This window comes from Ascaphus truei, chromosome 21, assembly GCF_040206685.1.
Source record: "Ascaphus truei isolate aAscTru1 chromosome 21, aAscTru1.hap1, whole genome shotgun sequence".
Taxonomy (NCBI): Eukaryota; Metazoa; Chordata; class Amphibia; order Anura; family Ascaphidae; genus Ascaphus; species Ascaphus truei.
Genome location: NC_134503.1, coordinates 25,960,558 through 25,982,809, shown reverse-complemented (window position 1 = coordinate 25,982,809; position 22,252 = coordinate 25,960,558). Strand labels below are relative to the sequence as shown.

At 51.5% G+C, this 22,252-nt stretch overlaps 1 protein-coding gene across 2 annotated transcripts in view; it reads right to left on the bottom strand.

The window, feature by feature from the left end:
• MAPKAP1 (MAPK associated protein 1) overlaps window positions 1–22,252 on the bottom strand; it is a 172,963-nt gene that overhangs the window by 55,639 nt on the left and 95,072 nt on the right. For both annotated transcript variants that reach the window (XM_075579403.1, XM_075579404.1), the window contains exon 7: window positions 12,111–12,220. In XM_075579403.1, the coding sequence (XP_075435518.1) occupies window positions 12,111–12,220 (110 nt within the window). The remainder of the gene's footprint in view (window positions 1–12,110; window positions 12,221–22,252) is intronic.

The window sequence follows — 22,252 nt, the reverse complement described above, 5'->3', positions numbered from 1 at the left end:
AAAATGTTGGCAGGGGACATTGTTTAACAATCAAAGTTGGAGAGCAGTTTGTTCCTGGAAAGACTGAGTACTTCTGGCCTGGGGTGTTAAAGCAGCAGTCCCAGCTGCCATTTTTATTGTAATATGTGCATCAATACAATCCACACATGTATAAGTAACCAGCTAAGAATCTTCGCCTATCTATCATAGGAGAACGGATCAATCGGCGAAGATTTGGCTCGGGGGTTCACTAAATGGCTGTCTGGGCAGCAGAAGAGGACCAAAGATGTAAAGTTCCGTGGATCATGTGACCAGGCAGGCACTAGATACAATTGGTGCACTGCTAGAGAGAGGGATGGCTCAAAAAGGGGGTGTGCCAGAGCCTGTTTCAGAAAAGGAAGGGGATGTGACTTTGTAAATGGTTGCTACAGAAACAAAAAAGGCTTGTTACTTTATAATACATTAAAAATGTCATTCAGTACTTTCCTGTTATCCGGAGCCATATTCAAAAACCATTTTCCAAAACAACGAATCTACTGTTCAAAAACCATATTACAAAACAACTGCACTGTACACAATAACTGCACTGTACACAATAACTGCACTGTACACAATAACTGCACTGTACACAATAACTGCACTGTACACAATAACTTCACGAATCTACTGTACACAATAATAACTGTAATTTTGATAAATGAGAATGAACAGCTTCAGTTTACCTCGCACCGAAGAAGAAGCAGTGGCGTTCTCACACGAGAAAGGTGTACCGACAGCACGAAATGGTCACGAAATGAAGCTGTACTTTGGCACACTACACACAACAACTACACACAGAGCGCCGAGCGAATGTGGGGATCAGCTCAATGGCCCAATACACAACACCGAGGAACAGCACGTCACCATTTAGAGTCATATTTGGGCGAATTCATTTGGAGGCCGCACGCGGGAGACGCGGGAGACGCGGACGGATTTGAGTCACTGTTGAAAGCACTGAAAAAAATTCCGGAATCTCAATTAGAATTGTTATAAATAAATAAGTATAAATATAAAGAAATAAGTTGTTTTTAATAATAAAGACGTTCTTTTGAATACGGCTCCAGGAAAGTACCGTATTTTCTCATAGTACAGAACTGATTTATTAAAAAAAACACACACACATGTAAGATATTGCTTGGTCGGCAGCTTTAACACACATAAGCTGCTGGATGAGAAAGAGTTGATTCTTTTATACCCAGAAACCCAGCGGTGAAATACATCTCCAATGCATTCCGTTCGCGAAGCGTGTCGGGTTTAAATAGACGTTTAGGGCGACGGAACGCGTCAGAATCCTTTTTCCGGGGCATGAGAAAGGGGTCTGCAGAAAGAGAGGCTAACAACCACAAACCCGCTTTGTATAAACATCACGTTTCACCCCAAAATACCAACGCTGCTCCGTACTGGAAGGGCCAGTGTGTTACAGGGTTGCAAAGGGAGCTCGTAGAAAATTCACAATAGTGGCCATGAAATGTGATGCCCGTCCGGAAGCTAAAGGGTTGCGTGTTGGACCCTTCTATCGCTGTGACGCCCACTGCCCCCTCTCTCGCTGTGCCCGTGTGTGACCTCCATGCAGCGTGATCCAAGGACACAATGTGGGAATGTTTAGGTGCTAAAGCATATCAGATGACTCAGTAATAACACCCGTCAGAACATGTGAGGCCCTGTTACATAGTTGTGTGCTGGAATACACCCCCCCTCCCCCCTTGAGCTGCACTGCTCAGATAATGAAGGATTTGTGGGTGTATATTTTGGTGCCGATCATTTACAAGTTTATGAAATAACTCAGTCGGGGGGCAAGGCGGGGAGGGCAAATATTTGGTGCGCACAAATCGGAACCTGTTTGCGGTCAGTGGGACCTGCAGTGGTTTGCGGAGCGATATAAGACGCAGAGCAATGTATCGCTTTACTTCTATAGTGCTATCCATATACACAGCGCTTTGCAGCAGGACGAGATGTTACCCTAATTAGCAACACCTCTTTAATGCAAACATTCAAACACTCAGGTACACACAAACACACAGATACACACAGATATGTACACAAACACACAGATACACATTGAGACACTAATACACAAGAAACACTGATATACACACAGATAGACACATTAATACACACATTAATAACACACTGATTTACACATGTTAACACACTGATAAACGCATTATCACATAAGCACAGATTCAGACTGATACACACAGATGCACACACATTGACACGCTGATATACTCTCATTAACAAGCTGATACACACAGAAGCACACACACAGGCACTGATACAAATATTCTAAACACAGACACAGTGATATATACAATGGTAAACAAATGTACAAAGATGCACCCAGAACCACAAATACTCATATACTTCTGATACCCAAAGCCTGGCGTTCCTTGCGTATATGTGTACTATAACCGTACAAGTGATACCTGAAGAACAGCCCAACAATGTCAGAACAAACGCCCATCAATGTCAGAACACCAGCCACACCATGTCAGATACAACAGCCCATCAATGTCAGAACAACCGCCCATCAATGTCAGAACAACCGTCCATCAATGTCAGAACAACCGCCCATCAATGTCAGAACAACAGCCCATCAATGTCAGAACAACAGCCCATCAATGTCAGAACAACCGCCCATCAATGTCAGAACAACCGTCCATCAATGTCAGAACAACCGCCCATCAATGTCAGAACAACCGCCCATCAATGTCAGAACAACCGTCCATCAATGTCAGAACAACCGCCCATCAATGTCAGAACAACAGCCCATCAATGTCAGAACAACAGCCCATCAATGTCAGAACAACAGCCCATCAATGTCAGAACAACAGCCCATCAATGTCAGAACAACCGCCCATCAATGTCAGAACAACCGTCCATCAATGTCAGAACAACCGCCCATCAATGTCAGAACAACAGCCCATCAATGTCAGAACAACAGCCCATCAATGTCAGAACAACAGCCCATCAATGTCAGAACAAACGCCCATCAATGTCACTACAACAGCCCATCAATGTCAGAACAACCGCCCATCAATGTCAGAACAACCGCCCATCAATGTCAGAACAACCGCCCATCAATGTCAGAACAAACGCCTATCAATGTCAGAACAACCGCCCATCAATGTCAGAACAACAACCCATCAATGTCAGAACAACAGCCCATCAATGTCAGAACAACCGCCCATCAATGTCAGAACAACCGCCCATCAATGTCAGAACAACAGCCCATCAATGTCAGAACAAACGCCCATCAATGTCAGAACAAACGCCCATCAATGTCAGAACAAACGCCCATCAATGTCAGAACAACCGCCCATCAATGTCAGAACAACCGCCCATCAATGTCAGAACAACAGCCCATCAATGTCAGAACAACCGCCCATTAATGTCAGAACAAACGCCCATCAATGTCAGAACAACAGCCCATCAATGTCAGAACAACAGCCCATCAATGTCAGAACAACAGCCCATCAATGTCAGAACAACAGCCCATCAATGTCAGAACAACAGCCCATCAATGTCAGAACAACAGCCCATCAATGTCAGAACAACAGCCCATCAATGTCAGAACAACAGCCCATCAATGTCAGAACAACCGCCCATCAATGTCAGAACAACCGCCCATTAATGTCAGAACAACCGTCCATCAATGTCAGAACAACCGTCCATCAATGTCAGAACAACCGCCCATCAATGTCAGAACAACCGCCCATCAATGTCAGAACAACCGCCCATCAATGTCAGAACAACCGCCCATCAATGTCAGAACAACAGCCCATCAATGTCAGAACAACAGCCCATCAATGTCAGAACAACCGCCCATCAATGTCAGAACAACAGCCCATCAATGTCAGAACAACCACCCATCAATGTCAGAACAACAGCCCATCCATGTCAGAACAACAGCCCATCAATGTCAGAACAACAGCCCATCAATGTCAGAACAACAGCCCATCAATGTCAGAACAACCGCCCATCAATGTCAGAACAAATGCCCATCAATGTCAGAACAACCGCCCATCAATGTCAGAACAACAGCCCATCAATGTCAGAACAACAGCCCATCAATGTCAGAACAACAGCCCATCAATGTCAGAACAACAGCCCATCAATGTCAGAACAACAGCCCATCAATGTCAGAACAACCGCCCATCAATGTCAGAACAACCGCCCATTAATGTCAGAACAACCGTCCATCAATGTCAGAACAACCGTCCATCAATGTCAGAACAACCGCCCATCAATGTCAGAACAACCGCCCATCAATGTCAGAACAACCGCCCATCAATGTCAGAACAACCGCCCATCAATGTCAGAACAACAGCCCATCAATGTCAGAACAACAGCCCATCAATGTCAGAACAACCGCCCATCAATGTCAGAACAACAGCCCATCAATGTCAGAACAACCACCCATCAATGTCAGAACAACAGCCCATCCATGTCAGAACAACAGCCCATCAATGTCAGAACAACAGCCCATCAATGTCAGAACAACAGCCCATCAATGTCAGAACAACCGCCCATCAATGTCAGAACAAATGCCCATCAATGTCAGAACAACCGCCCATCAATGTCAGAACAACAGCCCATCAATGTCAGAACAACAGCCCATCAATGTCAGAACAACAGCCCATCAATGTCAGAACAACAGCCCATCAATGTCAGAACAACCGCCCATCAATGTCAGAACAACAGCCCATCAATGTCAGAACAACCGCCCATCAATGTCAGAACAACAGCCCATCAATGTCAGAACAACAGCCCATCAATGTCACTACAACAGCCCATCAATGTCAGAACAACCGCCCATCAATGTCAGAACAACCGCCCATCAATGTCAGAACAACCGCCCATCAATGTCAGAACAACCGCCCATCAATGTCAGAACAACCGCCCATCAATGTCAGAACAACAGCCCATCAATGTCAGAACAACCGCCCATCAATGTCAGAACAACCGCCCATCAATGTCAGAACAACCGCCCATTAATGTCAGAACAACCGCCCATCAATGTCAGAACAAACGCCCATCAATGTCAGAACAACCGCCCATCAATGTCAGAACAACAGCCCATCAATGTCAGAACAACCGCCCATCAATGTCAGAACAACCGCCCATCAATGTCAGAACAACCGCCCATTAATGTCAGAACAACAGCCCATCAATGTCAGAACAACCGCCCATCAATGTCAGAACAAACGCCCATCAATGTCAGAACAACCGCCCATCAATGTCAGAACAACCGCCCATCAATGTCAGAACAACAGCCCATCAATGTCAGAACAACCGCCCATCAATGTCAGAACAAACGCCCATCAATGTCAGAACAAACGCCCATCAATGTCAGAACAACCGCCCATCAATGTCAGAACAACCGCCCATCAATGTCAGAACAAACGCCCATCAATGTCAGAACAAACGCCCATCAATGTCAGAACAAACGCCCATCAATGTCAGAACAAACGCCCATCCATGTCAGAACAGCCCATCAATGTCAGAACAAACGCCCATCAATGTCAGAACAACCGCCCATCACTGTCAGAACAACAGCCCATCAATGTCAGAACAACAGCCCATCAATGTCAGAACAACAGCCCATCAATGTCAGAACAACAGCCCATCAATGTCAGAACAACCGCCCATCAATGTCAGAACAACCGTCCATCAATGTCAGAACAACCGCCCATCAATGTCAGAACAACAGCCCATCAATGTCAGAACAACAGCCCATCAATGTCAGAACAACAGCCCATCAATGTCAGAACAAACGCCCATCAATGTCACTACAACAGCCCATCAATGTCAGAACAACCGCCCATCAATGTCAGAACAACAGCCCATCAATGTCAGAACAACAGCCCATCAATGTCAGAACAACAGCCCATCAATGTCAGAACAACCGCCCATCAATGTCAGAACAACCGCCCATTAATGTCAGAACAACCGTCCATCAATGTCAGAACAACCGTCCATCAATGTCAGAACAACCGCCCATCAATGTCAGAACAACCGCCCATCAATGTCAGAACAACCGCCCATCAATGTCAGAACAACCGCCCATCAATGTCAGAACAACAGCCCATCAATGTCAGAACAACAGCCCATCAATGTCAGAACAACCGCCCATCAATGTCAGAACAACAGCCCATCAATGTCAGAACAACCACCCATCAATGTCAGAACAACAGCCCATCCATGTCAGAACAACAGCCCATCAATGTCAGAACAACAGCCCATCAATGTCAGAACAACAGCCCATCAATGTCAGAACAACCGCCCATCAATGTCAGAACAAATGCCCATCAATGTCAGAACAACCGCCCATCAATGTCAGAACAACAGCCCATCAATGTCAGAACAACAGCCCATCAATGTCAGAACAACAGCCCATCAATGTCAGAACAACAGCCCATCAATGTCAGAACAACAGCCCATCAATGTCAGAACAACCGCCCATCAATGTCAGAACAACCGCCCATTAATGTCAGAACAACCGTCCATCAATGTCAGAACAACCGTCCATCAATGTCAGAACAACCGCCCATCAATGTCAGAACAACCGCCCATCAATGTCAGAACAACCGCCCATCAATGTCAGAACAACCGCCCATCAATGTCAGAACAACAGCCCATCAATGTCAGAACAACAGCCCATCAATGTCAGAACAACCGCCCATCAATGTCAGAACAACAGCCCATCAATGTCAGAACAACCACCCATCAATGTCAGAACAACAGCCCATCCATGTCAGAACAACAGCCCATCAATGTCAGAACAACAGCCCATCAATGTCAGAACAACAGCCCATCAATGTCAGAACAACCGCCCATCAATGTCAGAACAAATGCCCATCAATGTCAGAACAACCGCCCATCAATGTCAGAACAACAGCCCATCAATGTCAGAACAACAGCCCATCAATGTCAGAACAACAGCCCATCAATGTCAGAACAACAGCCCATCAATGTCAGAACAACCGCCCATCAATGTCAGAACAACAGCCCATCAATGTCAGAACAACCGCCCATCAATGTCAGAACAACAGCCCATCAATGTCAGAACAACAGCCCATCAATGTCACTACAACAGCCCATCAATGTCAGAACAACCGCCCATCAATGTCAGAACAACCGCCCATCAATGTCAGAACAACCGCCCATCAATGTCAGAACAACCGCCCATCAATGTCAGAACAACCGCCCATCAATGTCAGAACAACAGCCCATCAATGTCAGAACAACCGCCCATCAATGTCAGAACAACCGCCCATCAATGTCAGAACAACCGCCCATTAATGTCAGAACAACCGCCCATCAATGTCAGAACAAACGCCCATCAATGTCAGAACAACCGCCCATCAATGTCAGAACAACAGCCCATCAATGTCAGAACAACCGCCCATCAATGTCAGAACAACCGCCCATCAATGTCAGAACAACCGCCCATTAATGTCAGAACAACAGCCCATCAATGTCAGAACAACCGCCCATCAATGTCAGAACAAACGCCCATCAATGTCAGAACAACCGCCCATCAATGTCAGAACAACCGCCCATCAATGTCAGAACAACAGCCCATCAATGTCAGAACAACCGCCCATCAATGTCAGAACAAACGCCCATCAATGTCAGAACAAACGCCCATCAATGTCAGAACAACCGCCCATCAATGTCAGAACAACCGCCCATCAATGTCAGAACAAACGCCCATCAATGTCAGAACAAACGCCCATCAATGTCAGAACAAACGCCCATCAATGTCAGAACAAACGCCCATCCATGTCAGAACAGCCCATCAATGTCAGAACAAACGCCCATCAATGTCAGAACAACCGCCCATCACTGTCAGAACAACAGCCCATCAATGTCAGAACAACAGCCCATCAATGTCAGAACAACAGCCCATCAATGTCAGAACAACAGCCCATCAATGTCAGAACAACCGCCCATCAATGTCAGAACAACCGTCCATCAATGTCAGAACAACCGCCCATCAATGTCAGAACAACAGCCCATCAATGTCAGAACAACAGCCCATCAATGTCAGAACAACAGCCCATCAATGTCAGAACAAACGCCCATCAATGTCACTACAACAGCCCATCAATGTCAGAACAACCGCCCATCAATGTCAGAACAACCGCCCATCAATGTCAGAACAACCGCCCATCAATGTCAGAACAACCGCCCATCAATGTCAGAACAAACGCCCATCAATGTCAGAACAAACGCCCATCAATGTCAGAACAAACGCCCATCAATGTCAGAACAAACGCCCATCAATGTCAGAACAAACGCCCATCAATGTCAGAACAAACGCCCATCAATGTCAGAACAACAGCCCATCAATGTCAGAACAACCGCCCATCAATGTCAGAACAACCGCCCATCAATGTCAGAACAAACGCCCATCAATGTCAGAACAACCGCCCATCAATGTCAGAACAACCGCCCATCAATGTCAGAACAACAGCCCATCAATGTCAGAACAAACGCCCATCAATGTCAGAACAAACGCCCATCAATGTCAGAACAAACGCCCATCAATGTCAGAACAAACGCCCATCCATGTCAGAACAGCCCATGCTCCAAGAGCACTAGTTTTACTCCAGAGTATTAAGAATCTGTTTTTAATCTCGCACATGTCCCCAGGTCCCCAAACTCGTTTCATGCGCCTCACTGTCATACCAAGGTTACGCTGCAGACGAGGATTCTGGGTAGTGATAGGAAATGTGCACAGTGGATGTGTCACTTTTACATTTCTGCCCATTTTGTACACTGAGATTGTGAAGTGCAGAATCCGTGAACCCACTCAGAGAGAGATTTTAGCTGGCAAGTCTGATTCTGCATTGTGAAGAAGGTGGCACGGGAGCTGTGTGAGAGCGCGTCAGGTGACAATAGCGGTTCCATGGCAGAATGTCATCCCCTGAAAGGAAAGGGCCAGTCCCTCCTAGGGGCAAAGTGTACTAATGGCAGTGACATGGTTAAGGGGTCAGTCCCTCCTAGGGACAAAGTGTACTAATGGCAGTGACAGGGTTAAGGGGTCAGTCCCTCTTAGGGACAAAGTGTACTAATGGCAGTGACAGGGTTAAGGGGTCAGTCCCTCCTAAGGACAAAGTGTACTAATGGCAGTGACACGGTTAAGGGGTCAGTCCCTACTAGGGTCAAAGTGTACTAATGGCAGTGACATGGTTAAGGGGTCAGTCTCTCCTAGGGGCAAAGTGTACGAATGGCAGTGACATGGTTAAGGGGTCAGTCCCTCCAATGGGCAAAGGGTACTAATGGCAGTGACAGGCTTAAGGGGTCAGTCTCTCCTAGGGGCAAAGTGTACTAATGGCAGTGACAGGGTTAAGGGGTCAGTCTCTCCTAGGAACAAAGTGTACTAATGGCAGTGGCAGGGTTAAGGGGTCAGTCCCTCCTAGGGACAAAGTGTACTAATGGCAGTGACAGGGTTAAGGGGTCAGTCCTTCCTAGGGATAAAGTGTACTAATGGCAGTGACAGGGTTAAGGGGTCAGTCCCTCCTAAGAACAAAGTGTACTAATGGCAGTGACAGGGTTAAGGGGTCAGTACCTCCTAGGAGCAAAGTGAACTAATGGCAGTTACATGGTTAAGGGGTCAGTCCCTCCTAGGGGCAAAGTGTACTAATGGCAGTGACAGGGTTAAGGGGTCAGTCCCTCCTAGGAACAAAGTGTACTAATGGCAGTGACAGGGTTAAGGGGTCAGTCCCTCCTAGGGGCAAAGTGTACTAATGGCAGTGACATGGTTAAGGGGTCAGTCTCTCCTAGGGGCAAAGTGTACTAATGGCAGTGACAGGGTTAAGGGGTCAGTCTCTCCTAGGGACAAAGTGTACTAATGGCAGTGATAGGGTTGAGGTTTAAGTTACTATGTACACACAGTGAGCTGAGACTCAGGAGAGGTGTGATTTCCTCTGGCTTCTCCCTTTTGTCTGATGTCACCGTGTGTCCCACAAGAGTTTGCACAAGCAAAGTCCCATTCTATCAACCTCCTCCTCCCTGCCTATTCTTTCCTGGCAATCTGATAAAGGACAAGAGTGGGATACGGGTAAAGAAAACATTTGCTTGACAAACACTCCCTCGTTTAGAGACCCCCGAAGAAATGTGCCGTCCCCTAAAATGAAAGCAGCAAAATCTTTGCTATAGCATGGTTAGATTTGTTTCGGGGGAAGCCAAAAAGGCCTTTAAAAAAAAAAACCTCTGCAAAGGGTTGTTTCCTGGCTGGCTACGTGCCAGGGCACCTTTCAAGTGCCGATTTTATCTTCTGCCCAGGCACCTCCGCAGCGCCGACCCGCAACGCGCTAAGCGCACAACTCGGCGGGAGGAGAGGCCTTGTGATTGTGTCCCCGGCCTATGAAGAAGTTGGAGCTCATCACGACCTTGACCAAACCACAAGGACAAGCCTGGAGATCCCGAGCAGTGATTAATAGCCGCGGTGTTACTTTGCTGTGAACCGCGCCGCGTAGAAATAATTCACAGGCACGGAAGATAAAGACGGCCCTCTGAAAAAAGGCGCCCGAAAGGCCCCGGCGCTGGGGGGGGGGGAGGGAGAACAAGGAGCAGACGGGGGGAAAGAAAGGAGGAAACACCGCCGACACCAACCCCGGCAGACAATGTGCTGAAGCTAACGACGTGCTCATTATGAGCGATGATGGATACAGACTTCTCACGCTGAGATGGGATCAGGATTTATGTGCTCTGCTCCCGCTCCCAACTTGGGAGAAGATCATCGCCTCATTCTATCGCAGCGGTCAGCGATGGGAGTCCGGAGAGCTGGGTATCACATCGCGCCGTCAGCTGGCACAATCCGAGGCGCGTGCAGCTGGAACATCTGGAGCCCGGCCTGAACGATAGACTCTGGACCGCAGCCAAGTTGCTTGCAGCCGTTGGCAGCAGAACGAGGCTCCCGTCACTTCTCCTTTCCGGAAGGATCTCTCGCTGGCTGTGCTTTGTTATCTCGCCCTGGGAATACGGCCTTGAGATAGCACGCCGGCGCCCTTCACTGCCTTATCTCTCCCCACTTTTATGAACACCGCGCACCCGCTTCCCCCCTCTCCCCCGGTCGATAGCTGATTGCATCTGTGACGGATGGGGCTCTGCGGTCTCAGGAGTGGCGTGCGGGGGTTAAAGGGGGGGCGTGCGGGGGTTAAGGGGGGGGCACGGCTCAGCTTTTCTGTGGTCCTCATAGAGGATGGTTAACCCCTTCACGGCCTTCCATTCATAAAGCTCTGCACTGACCTCACAGTAACAAGCTTATGGCTTGTGTTGGATGGATTACTTCACTATACACACATATACATACACACACACACTAAAGCGCGTGCACACACACACACACACACACACACGCACACACGCACACACGCACACGCACACACACACACATTTATATAAGCACATCTGTACACACACACACATATATATAATATATGTATATATACGCACACACACACACACACACACACACACGCAAGCGCGTGCACACACACACACACACACACACACACACACACACACACACACACACACACACACACACACACACACACACACACACACACACACACATTTATATAAGCACATCTGTACACACACATACACATATATGTATATATACGCACACACACACACACACACACACACACACACACACATTTATATAAGCACATCTGTACACACATACATATATATATGTATATATACGCACACACATATACATACACACACACAAGCGCGTGCACACACACACACACACACACACACACACACACACATTTATATAAGCACATCTGTACACACACACACATATATGTATATATACGCACACACACACACACACACACACACACACACAAACACACACACACACACACATATATATATATATACACACACACACATATATATATTAACGCCCAGTTTAAGCACAGAGCGTGATAGACACAGAACAGTACATACACCCTCACACACACGTATGTAAGATACACACAGACCCACACATACACTTGGATATGCTGTAAGACCCCTCTAGCAGCACGGAGACCCCACGTATGACCCGGCGCACACACCTGAGTTTCTCTGCGACCCTTTCCTGCGTTTCAGCGCCTTGCCCAGGATGTCCCGCATGGTGATGCTCATACTGTCCACCTGGATCAGGGAGAAGCCGTGAGCCGCGTTTCTGCCGGAGACGGAGAGAAAACATGGTCGTTACTGAGGACCAGTGGGCGGTGTGTGAGGTCCCGGCCCGATTACAGATCCTGCATACAACGGCGTATGTGCAACACAAGTGCAACTTGTAATGAAAGGGTTCTGCCAACTTACCACTAGTTAGGACTTCTCTTAGGGGGGTAGTTTGACTGATTCCCGACATCCCACCTGAGACTGATGGAGGCCGCAGACCCCCGGGCGGGGGTTTAGGAAGGCTTGCAGTACCAAAGTGTTTAGAATAAATATCAGTGAGCCCGTCCCCCTCCGCTCACAGGCAGCCCGGGAATTCATACGCTTAAATCCCTGTTAGTTCGCAAACTTCACACTGTTCAGGGGTCTGAAAGAAGGGGGTGCATGCCAGCCAAGTCTTTACTCAACCGCTAGCCCAGGGGGGCTCAACTCCAGGCCTCAAGCCCCCCCAACAGGGCAGGTTTTCAGGATATCCCAGCTTCAGCATAGGTGGCTCAATTGACTGAGCCCCTGTTTGAGCCACCTGTGCCGAAGCAGGGACCAATTGAGCCAACAGTGCTGAGGCAGGGACTGATTGAGCCACCTGTGCTGAAGCAGGGATATCCTGAAAACCTGACCTGTTGGGGGGGCCTTGAGGACTGAAGTTGAGCACCCCTGCTCTAGCCCACCCTGTCCCAGATTGAGTCAATAAAGATAGAGGGGGGCTTTTCCTGTGCAAACTCCTGTTCAGCATAAACAGGTTCCACACAGAGGGGAGCAGCCAGGGGTAACCTAACCCCTCCTGTGTCTCAGCTCACCACATCTACAAACTGAATTAAAAAAGTTATCAATCACCCACATTTAACTCCTTAAACATATCGGGACAGACTGACCCTTTCACAGAGGATGGGACCGGCATAGGCAGGGTAAGTCCAGTAACGGCTATCAGAATGGGCAGCAATATCTCCCTATGCTGAAGGCAGAATGGGTGCCCTCTGTTTTGTACCCAGAATCCTCCGGTGCTGACCACTGTCAGACACAGAGCCCCGAGCTGCACATAGCATTAAAACCGAGCTTCTGGCAGTTCTTAAGTACTGAGGCCCATATTTACCAAGCAGCCTTCTGCTGTAATGCCCCTTCGGGGGCTGGAAGACCTTTACACACAGCCCTTTCCCTCAATGGGAGTCAAGCTGCGACAGTGACGGTCGGGGCAGTCCTACTGACGTCAACCTGACTGGCACTATCGCAGCTTCATGAATAACCCGGCAAGGTCTGCGCCGTGTCCCAGAAGACAGCTTCGCAAACACGGCCTGAAACGGCCACGCTAGAGAGGCCAAGAGAGGGAGCGGGGTGGTAAACGAAAGCATAGGAGGGTTTTTACTACCTTTATCTAACGGCTTCTGGTGACCAGCCTGCCAGCCCCAGGTGAACTGCTCCTTCTGCTCCACACTTGTTAGTTTGCAAAGTAACGACGAAGCCGCCATTAGTCGGACAGAGAAACAACGGGACCGGATGCGCCGGAATTTCGTGTTCCCGCAGAAAAACAAAACACATTCATTTTTCACAGGACGCAGCGACATAAAACCCCAGTCCCTTCACGGTGGCGCAGCGCATTACGCTGCAAAGATGCCGGAAGTAACATATTTCGGTGCCCGGTTACGGCAGGCTGCCGTTAACCAATTCGTTGCCGGAGACACGCAGTACATCGGACGCTGCCAGCGACGGTCACGCCTGCTTAGCGCGGCCGCAGCACAAATCAGACACAGATGTATTTCAGCTGCCGGCTAATGGCTTTCTCCCAGCTGGGCACAGGTAAGGGGGGGGGGGGGGCTCAGTTACTGATGGCACGGCGGGCACCTGTGGGATTGTGCCTGGGCCCAGCCGCGGGCCGCTGCTCACTGTTTGCCTTGGCACCGGCCGGGGCGGGCAAAGCGTTTGCCAGAGGCAGCAGATATTCTTCCTGCGGAGGGAAGTTCCCCAGGTGCCATCACAAATGCAGCAGGATGACGACGGCTTAACCCTCTCAACGCCGGAGCCACGGGCAGCGTCAGCGTTACAGCTGCGGCCTTGCAAGGAGACGGACAGATAACCCACCTTTTGTAAAGAAAATAATTGGCTTCCATAAACAAAACTAACCGCGCTAAGAGCAAATATTTGGCTGCTTTCATATATTTGGGGTGGGGGGTGGGGAGAGGTTTAATTGCACGTAGCATTTTCTCAGGGCCTCCGAGTTGGGGAGTGTTTGTCAATGAAGTGTTTTCTTTCCCCTTATTCCCCCGTCCTTATCAGAGAGCCAACAAAGATTAGGGAGGGGGTTAGAGAAGGGGCTTTGCCAAGTCTCAGCTCACCGTGTTTGTAAACGGACTTTAACTAATGATTTTAAAATACTTATAGGTGTCAGATTTTGATACAAAATGCATCAATCACCCAAATGTGACCCCTTAACCCTGTCACTGCCATTAGTACACTTTGTCTCTAAGAGGGACTGACCCCTTAACCATGTCACTGCCATTAGTACACTTTGCCCCTAGGAGGGACTGACCCCTTAACCATGTCACTGCCATTAGTACACTTTGCCCCTAGGAGGGACTGACCCCTTAATCCTGTCACTGCCATTCGTACACTTTGCCCCTAGGATGGACTGACCCCTTGACCATGTCACTGCCATTAGTACACTTTGCCCCTAGGATGGACTGACCCCTTGACCATGTCACTGCCATTAGTACACTTTGCCCCTAGGAGGGACTGACCCCTTAACCATGTCGCTGCCATTAGTACACTTTGGCCCTAGGAGGGACTGACCCCTTAACCATGTCGCTGCCATTAGTACACTTTGCCCCTAGGAGGGACTGACCCCTTAACCATGTCACTGCCATTAGTACACTTTGCCCCTAGGATGGACTGACCCCTTGACCATGTCACTGCCATTAGTACACTTTGCCCCTAGGATGGACTGACCCCTTGACCATGTCACTGCCATTAGTACACTTTGCCCCTAGGAGGGACTGACTGTAAGACGTGATGAAGCCCTCCCTGCATGGGGCTCATTATCTGCACACTGGGGTGGGCTCCGTTTATCACCGTGGCTGGCTGATCAAAGCATTCCTGTCACCACTGAAGTCCCTCTCCACTGTCACCAATAACACAGCGGCTCAGGATAAACACACCTGCTAACTATTTGGCCATAAATGCATCTAAAGCTGCAGACCCCAAACACAGCGAAGCTCGGGTCCTAATACCTCACATCAGGGGGGCTCCACTCCAGTCCTCAAGCCGCCCCCCCCCCTCCCCCCGGTGAGGTTTTCAGGATATCCCTGCTTCAGCACCGGGGGGCAGTCTTCGATTGAGGCACCTGTGCTGAAACAGGGATATCCTGAAAACCTGACCTGTTGGGGGGTCTTGAGGACGGAAGTTGAGACCCTCTGCCTTACATAAACACTTGTCTGGCTCATTCTGCTCATGCCTTGGGTGGCACGTATAACCTGGTACCCATGGCAGTGAAGGGGTTAACCCTATAGGTCTAGCACTCTTGCAAATAAACGCCCGACCATATGAAGATCCCCTAACGGCAGCAACCGGATCCTTCACTTTTACAGCCCCCCTAACTCCCCTTCCTATCGCTTATTAAAATAGTGACATTACTTCCCCATGTTCTCTCCTATGTGTATATGTAACGCGTGTGACAATGTATAATTCTACATTCTTACCTGAGCCGGCAATCGTGTGGTTCTCCTGTTATATATCTGTCATTATCCTGATTGTGTGACTAACATAATGGCTGCTTCAGTCAGTGTAACTTAGCAGCTACAATGTATCCTTACATTACTAAGGTAACATTATCTATTGTTACAGTTTGCAGTTCAAACTGCTGGGAACATTGGTAACACATTATCCCAAACAGGAAAGTGTTGCAGAGATCTTGCACTGCTGGGCAGGTGGGCTAAAGCCGGCTATAGAAATCAACGGACGCTCAGAATATTATCTCATTAAAAATGGCTTTAAGAGTTTAATAATAACAAAACAAAAACACAGTCACTGTTATCTAATACAGAACTGATTTATGTAAAAAGGATAATAATACAAGATTTCACGTTTTGCTGCTTTAACTCCTTAAATCCTAATTTCTAGAACAAGACCAGAGATGCTCAGCACAACTGTACAGTGTATCACCAGCAAAGGGAGGACTAGAGTCAAGATAACCCCCCCCCCCCCCCAAACTATCCACTTGGTACTAGAGGGGTCAGCGTTGCATTACAAAGATACAGCAGGCGTGACATGCCTAAGCGCTTTTAGTTACAGATATAGCCAGACTTGCCCTTTTCGGCACCGCAGCATATAGTGGGGCCGCGACTGCCCTTGTGCCTGAGGATTACCGATGAGGACACAGGGACCCCCAGCAGCGCGACCCCGCCAGCGCTTTCTTCGGAGACGCAGATTTACGCTTTGTCAGCAGTAATTCTCGCAACATCGGCATGATACGGGGTTGTGTTAATGTTCAGTCCCGCGCACTATATACAGTACGTATGTATATCTTTATATAGCACTGTCTATATACACAGCGCGTCACAGCAGTAATACACGTGACATAATATAACACATAGTGGGAATACGCGCTTCAGACATACAAGTCACATTAGGAAAACGAGTCTCTGCTCCGAAGAGCTTACAATCTAAGGCTGCGCTTATAGTGCCGGCGCTGGCGACCGTCGCGTCAAAACAAACGCATTGTCGCCATTGCCAGTGCTTATAGTGCACACGACGGAGCGACAGCGCTACCAAAAATGTGGTAGTCACTGATATTTGATTTTTTTCAGCGACGGCATCTCCTTGCGGCCAATCAGGAGCTTCTCCGTGCCTCTGCCTTCCCACTTTATGACGTCACTGGCCTTGCAGCCAGCGACGTCGCCAAAATTTGAAATGCAACGGGCGACGTCATCGGTCGCATAGCCGTCGGCGGCAGTATAAGCGCGGCCTAAGGGGTAAGTAGGAAGAACGTACATAGACGGGACCAAACTATAGCCTAACACCCCCAACATCTACGCACCAACCCTACTGGTACCCACTGTGCGACGGGACCAAACTGCACCCTAAAACCGGAGTGCACATACTTCTGGTGCTGAGCCCCCCCTGCCTGCTCTGTCTCAGTGTCGCGACCCCCTTACCTTAGTGTCGGCGTCAAATGACGCCATTCGTTGCCATTCGCGTCGCCTGAAGCCGGCTGAATCACGGTAAGTGTGTTACAGAGGCCTCATACGGTCCCCCAGCATTTAATTTAAATGCCTTGGGGATGAGTGTGGGGCTTCTGCAACCGCCGCAGCCCCCCCCCCCCCAAAAAAAACTTGCATCCCCCAGTTTGCGCACCCGTCCTAACACACCTAACATCCACCCACCAACCCTACTGGTACCAGCTGTGCGCCGGGACAAAGCTACACCCTAACACCCCTAACATCCCCGCACCAACCCTACTGGGACCAGCTGTGCTCCGGGACCAAGCTACACCCTAACACCCCTAACACCCCCGCACCAACCCTACTGGTACCAGCTGTGCGCCGGGACAAAGCTACACCCTAACACCCCTAACACCCCCGCACCAACCCTACTGCTACCATCTGTACGACGGGACCAAGCTACACCATAACACAGGGGTTCGCAAACTCCAGGTGCTGCGCCCCCCTGCCAGCTCTGCCGTAGTGTCGCCTCCCCTTACCTTAGTGTCGGCGTCAAATGCAGCGGTGGCATTTGACGCCACGTTGCCCGAAGCCGGCTGAATCATGGTAAGTGAGTTTGGGGAAGAGCGCAGTGCCTCTGCAACCCCTGCACCCCTCAATACAAACTTGCATCCCCCAGTTTGCGCACCCGTCCTAACACACCTAACATCCCCGCACCAACCCTACTGGGACCAGCTGTGCGACGGGACCAAGCTACACCCTAACACCCCTAACATCCCCGCACCAACCCTACTGGGACCAGCTGTGCGACGGGACCAAGCTACACCCTAACACCCCTAACACCCCCGCACCAACCCTACTGGGACCAGCTGTGCGACGGGACCAAGCTACACCCTAACACCCCTAACACCCCCGCACCAACCCTACTGGGACCAGCTGTGCGCCGGGACCAAGCTACACCCTAACACCCCTAACACCCCCGCACCAACCCTACTGGGACCAGCTGTGCGACGGGACCAAGCTACACCCTAACACCCCTAACATCCCCGCACCAACCCTACTGGGACCAGCTGTGCGACGGGACCAAGCTACACCCTAACACCCCTAACACCCCCGCACCAACCCTACTGGGACCAGCTGTGCGCCGGGACCAAGCTACACCCTAACACCCCCGCACCAACCCTACTGGGACCAGCTGTGCGCCGGGACCAAGCTACACCCTAACACCCCTAACACCCCCGCACCAACCCTACTGGGACCAGCTGTGCGCCCGGGACCAAGCTACACCCCAACACCCCTAACATCCCCGCACCAACCCTACTGGGACCAGCTGTGCGCCGGGACCAAGCTACACCCTAACACCCCTAACACCCCCGCACCAACCCTACTGCTACCAGCTGTGCGCCGGGACCAAGCTACACCCTAACACCCCTAACACCCCCGCACCAACCCTACTGGGACCAGCTGTGCGCCGGGACCAAGCTACACCCTAACACCCCTAACATCCCCGCACCAACCCTACTGGTACCAGCTGTGCGCCAGGACCAAGCTACACCCTAACACCCCTAACACCCCCGCACCAACCCTACTGGGACCAGCTGTGCGACGGGACCAAACTACACCCCAACACCCCTAACACCCCCGCACCAACCCTACTGCTACCAGCTGTGTGCCGGGACCAAGCTACACCCTAACACCCCTAACATCCCCGCACCAACCCTACTGGTACCAGCTGTGCGCCGGGACCAAGCTACACCCTAACACCCCTGCACCAACCCTACTGGGACCAGCTGTGCGCCGGGACCAAGCTACACCCTAACACCCCCGCACCAACCCTACTGGGACCAGCTGTGCGCCGGGACCAAACTACACCCTAACACCCCTAACACCCCCGCACCAACCCTACTGGGACCAGCTGTGCGCCGGGACCAAACTACACCCTAACACCCCTAACATCCCCGCACCAACCCTACTGGTACCAGCTGTGCGCCGGGACCAAGCTACACCCTAACACCCCTAACACCCCCGCACCAACCCTACTGGGACCAGCTGTGCGCCGGGACCAAGCTACACCCTAACACCCCTAACACCCCCGCACCAACCCTACTGGGACCAGCTGTGCGCCGGGACCAAACTACACCCTAACACCCTAACATCCCCGCACCAACCCTACTGGTACCAGCTGTGCGCCGGGACCAAGCTACACCCTAACACCCCTAACACCCCCGCACCAACCCTACTGGGACCAGCTGTGCGCCGGGACCAAGCTACACCCTAACACCCCTAACATCCCCGCACCAACCCTACTGGGACCAGCTGTGCGCCGGGACCAAGCTACACCCTAACACCCCTAACATCCCCGCACCAACCCTACTGGGACCAGCTGTGCGCCGGGACCAAGCTACACCCTAACACCCCTAACACCCCCGCACCAACCCTACTGGGACCAGCTGTGCGCCGGGACCAAGCTACACCCTAACACCCCCGCACCAACCCTACTGGGACCAGCTGTGCGCCGGGACCAAGCTACACCCTAACACCCCTAACACCCCCGCACCAACCCTACTGGGACCAGCTGTGCGCCGGGACCAAGCTACACCCTAACACCCCTAACATCCCCGCACCAACTCTACTGGGACCAGCTGTGCGCCGGGACCAAGCTACACCCTAACACCCCTAACACCCCCGCACCAACCCTACTGCTACCAGCTGTGCGCCGGGACCAAGCTACACCCTAACACCCCCGCACCAACCCTACTGGGACCAGCTGTGCGCCGGGACCAAGCTACACCCTAACACCCCTAACATCCCCGCACCAACCCTACTGCTACCAGCTGTGCGCCGGGACCAAGCTACACCCCAACACCCCTAACATCCCCGCACCAACCCTACTGGGACCAGCTGTGCGCCGGGACCAAGCTACACCCTAACACCCCTAACATCCCCCGCACCAACCCTACTGGGACCAGCTGTGCGCCGGGACCAAGCTACACCCTAACACCCCTAACACCCCCGCACCAACCCTACTGGGACCAGCTGTGCGCCGGGACCAAGCTACACCCTAACACCCCTAACATCCCCGCACCAACCCTACTGGTACCAGCTGTGCGACGGGACCAAGCTACACCCTAACACCCCTAACATCCCCGCACCAACCCTACTGGGACCAGCTGTGCGACGGGACCAAGCTACACCCTAACACCCCTAACACCCCCGCACCAACCCTACTGGGACCAGCTGTGCGCCGGGACCAAGCTACACCCTAACACCCCTAACATCCCCGCACCAACCCTACTGGTACCAGCTGTGCGACGGGACCAAGCTACACCCTAACACCCCTAACATCCCCGCACCAACCCTACTGGGACCAGCTGTGCGACGGGACCAAGCTACACCCTAACACCCCTAACACCCCCGCACCAACCCTACTGGTACCAGCTGTGCGCCGGGACCAAGCTACACCCTAACACCCCTAACACCCCCGCATCAACCCTACTGGGACCAGCTGTGCGCTGGGACCAAGCTATACCCTAACACCCCTAACATCCCCGCACCAACCCTACTGGGACCAGCTGTGCGACGGGACCAAGCTACACCCTAACACCCCTAACACCCCCGCACCAACCCTACTGGGACCAGCTGTGCGCCGGGACCAAGCTACACCCTAACACCCCTAACACCCCCGCACCAACCCTACTGGGACCAGCTGTGCGCCGGGACCAAGCTACACCCTAACACCCCTAACACCCCCGCACCAACCCTACTGGGACCAGCTGTGCGACGGGACCAAGCTACACCCTAACACCCCTAACATCCCCGCACCAACCCTACTGGGACCAGCTGTGCGCCGGGACCAAGCTACACCCTAACACCCCCGCACCAACCCTACTGGGACCAGCTGTGCGCCGGGACCAAGCTACACCCTAACACCCCTAACACCCCCGCACCAACCCTACTGGGACCAGCTGTGCGCCCGGGACCAAGCTACACCCCAACACCCCTAACATCCCCGCACCAACCCTACTGGGACCAAGCTACACCCTAACACCCCTAACACCCCCCGCACCAACCCTACTGGGACCAGCTGTGCGCCGGGACCAAGCTACACCCTAACACCCCTAACATCCCCGCACCAACCCTACTGCTACCAGCTGTGCGCCGGGACCAAGCTACACCCTAACACCCCTAACACCCCCGCACCAACCCTACTGGGACCAGCTGTGCGCCGGGACCAAGCTACACCCTAACACCCCTAACACCCCCGCACCAACCCTACTGGGACCAGCTGTGCGCCGGGACCAAGCTACACCCTAACACCCCTAACACCCCCGCACCAACCCTACTGGGACCAGCTGTGCGCCGGGACCAAGCTACACCGTAACACCCCTAACACCCCCGCATCAACCCTACTGGGACCAGCTGTGCGCTGGGACCAAGCTACACCCTAACACCCCTAACATCCCCGCACCAACCCTACTGCTACCAGCTGTGCGCCGGGACCAAGCTACACCCTAACACCCCTAACACCACCGCACCAACCCTACTGGGACCAGCTGTGCGCCGGGACCAAGCTACACCCTAACACCCCTAACATCCCCGCACCAACCCTACTGGGACCAGCTGTGCGCCGGGACCAAGCTACACCCTAACACCCCTAACACCCCCGCTCCAACCCTACTGCTACCAGCTGTGCGCCGGGACCAAGCTACACCCTAACACCCCTAACACCCCCGCACCAACCCTACTGCTACCAGCTGTGCGACGGGACCAAGCTACACCCTAACACCCCTAACACCCCCGCACCAACCCTACTGGGACCAGCTGTGCGCCGGGACCAAGCTACACCCTAACACCCCTAACACCCCCGCACCAACCCTACTGCTACC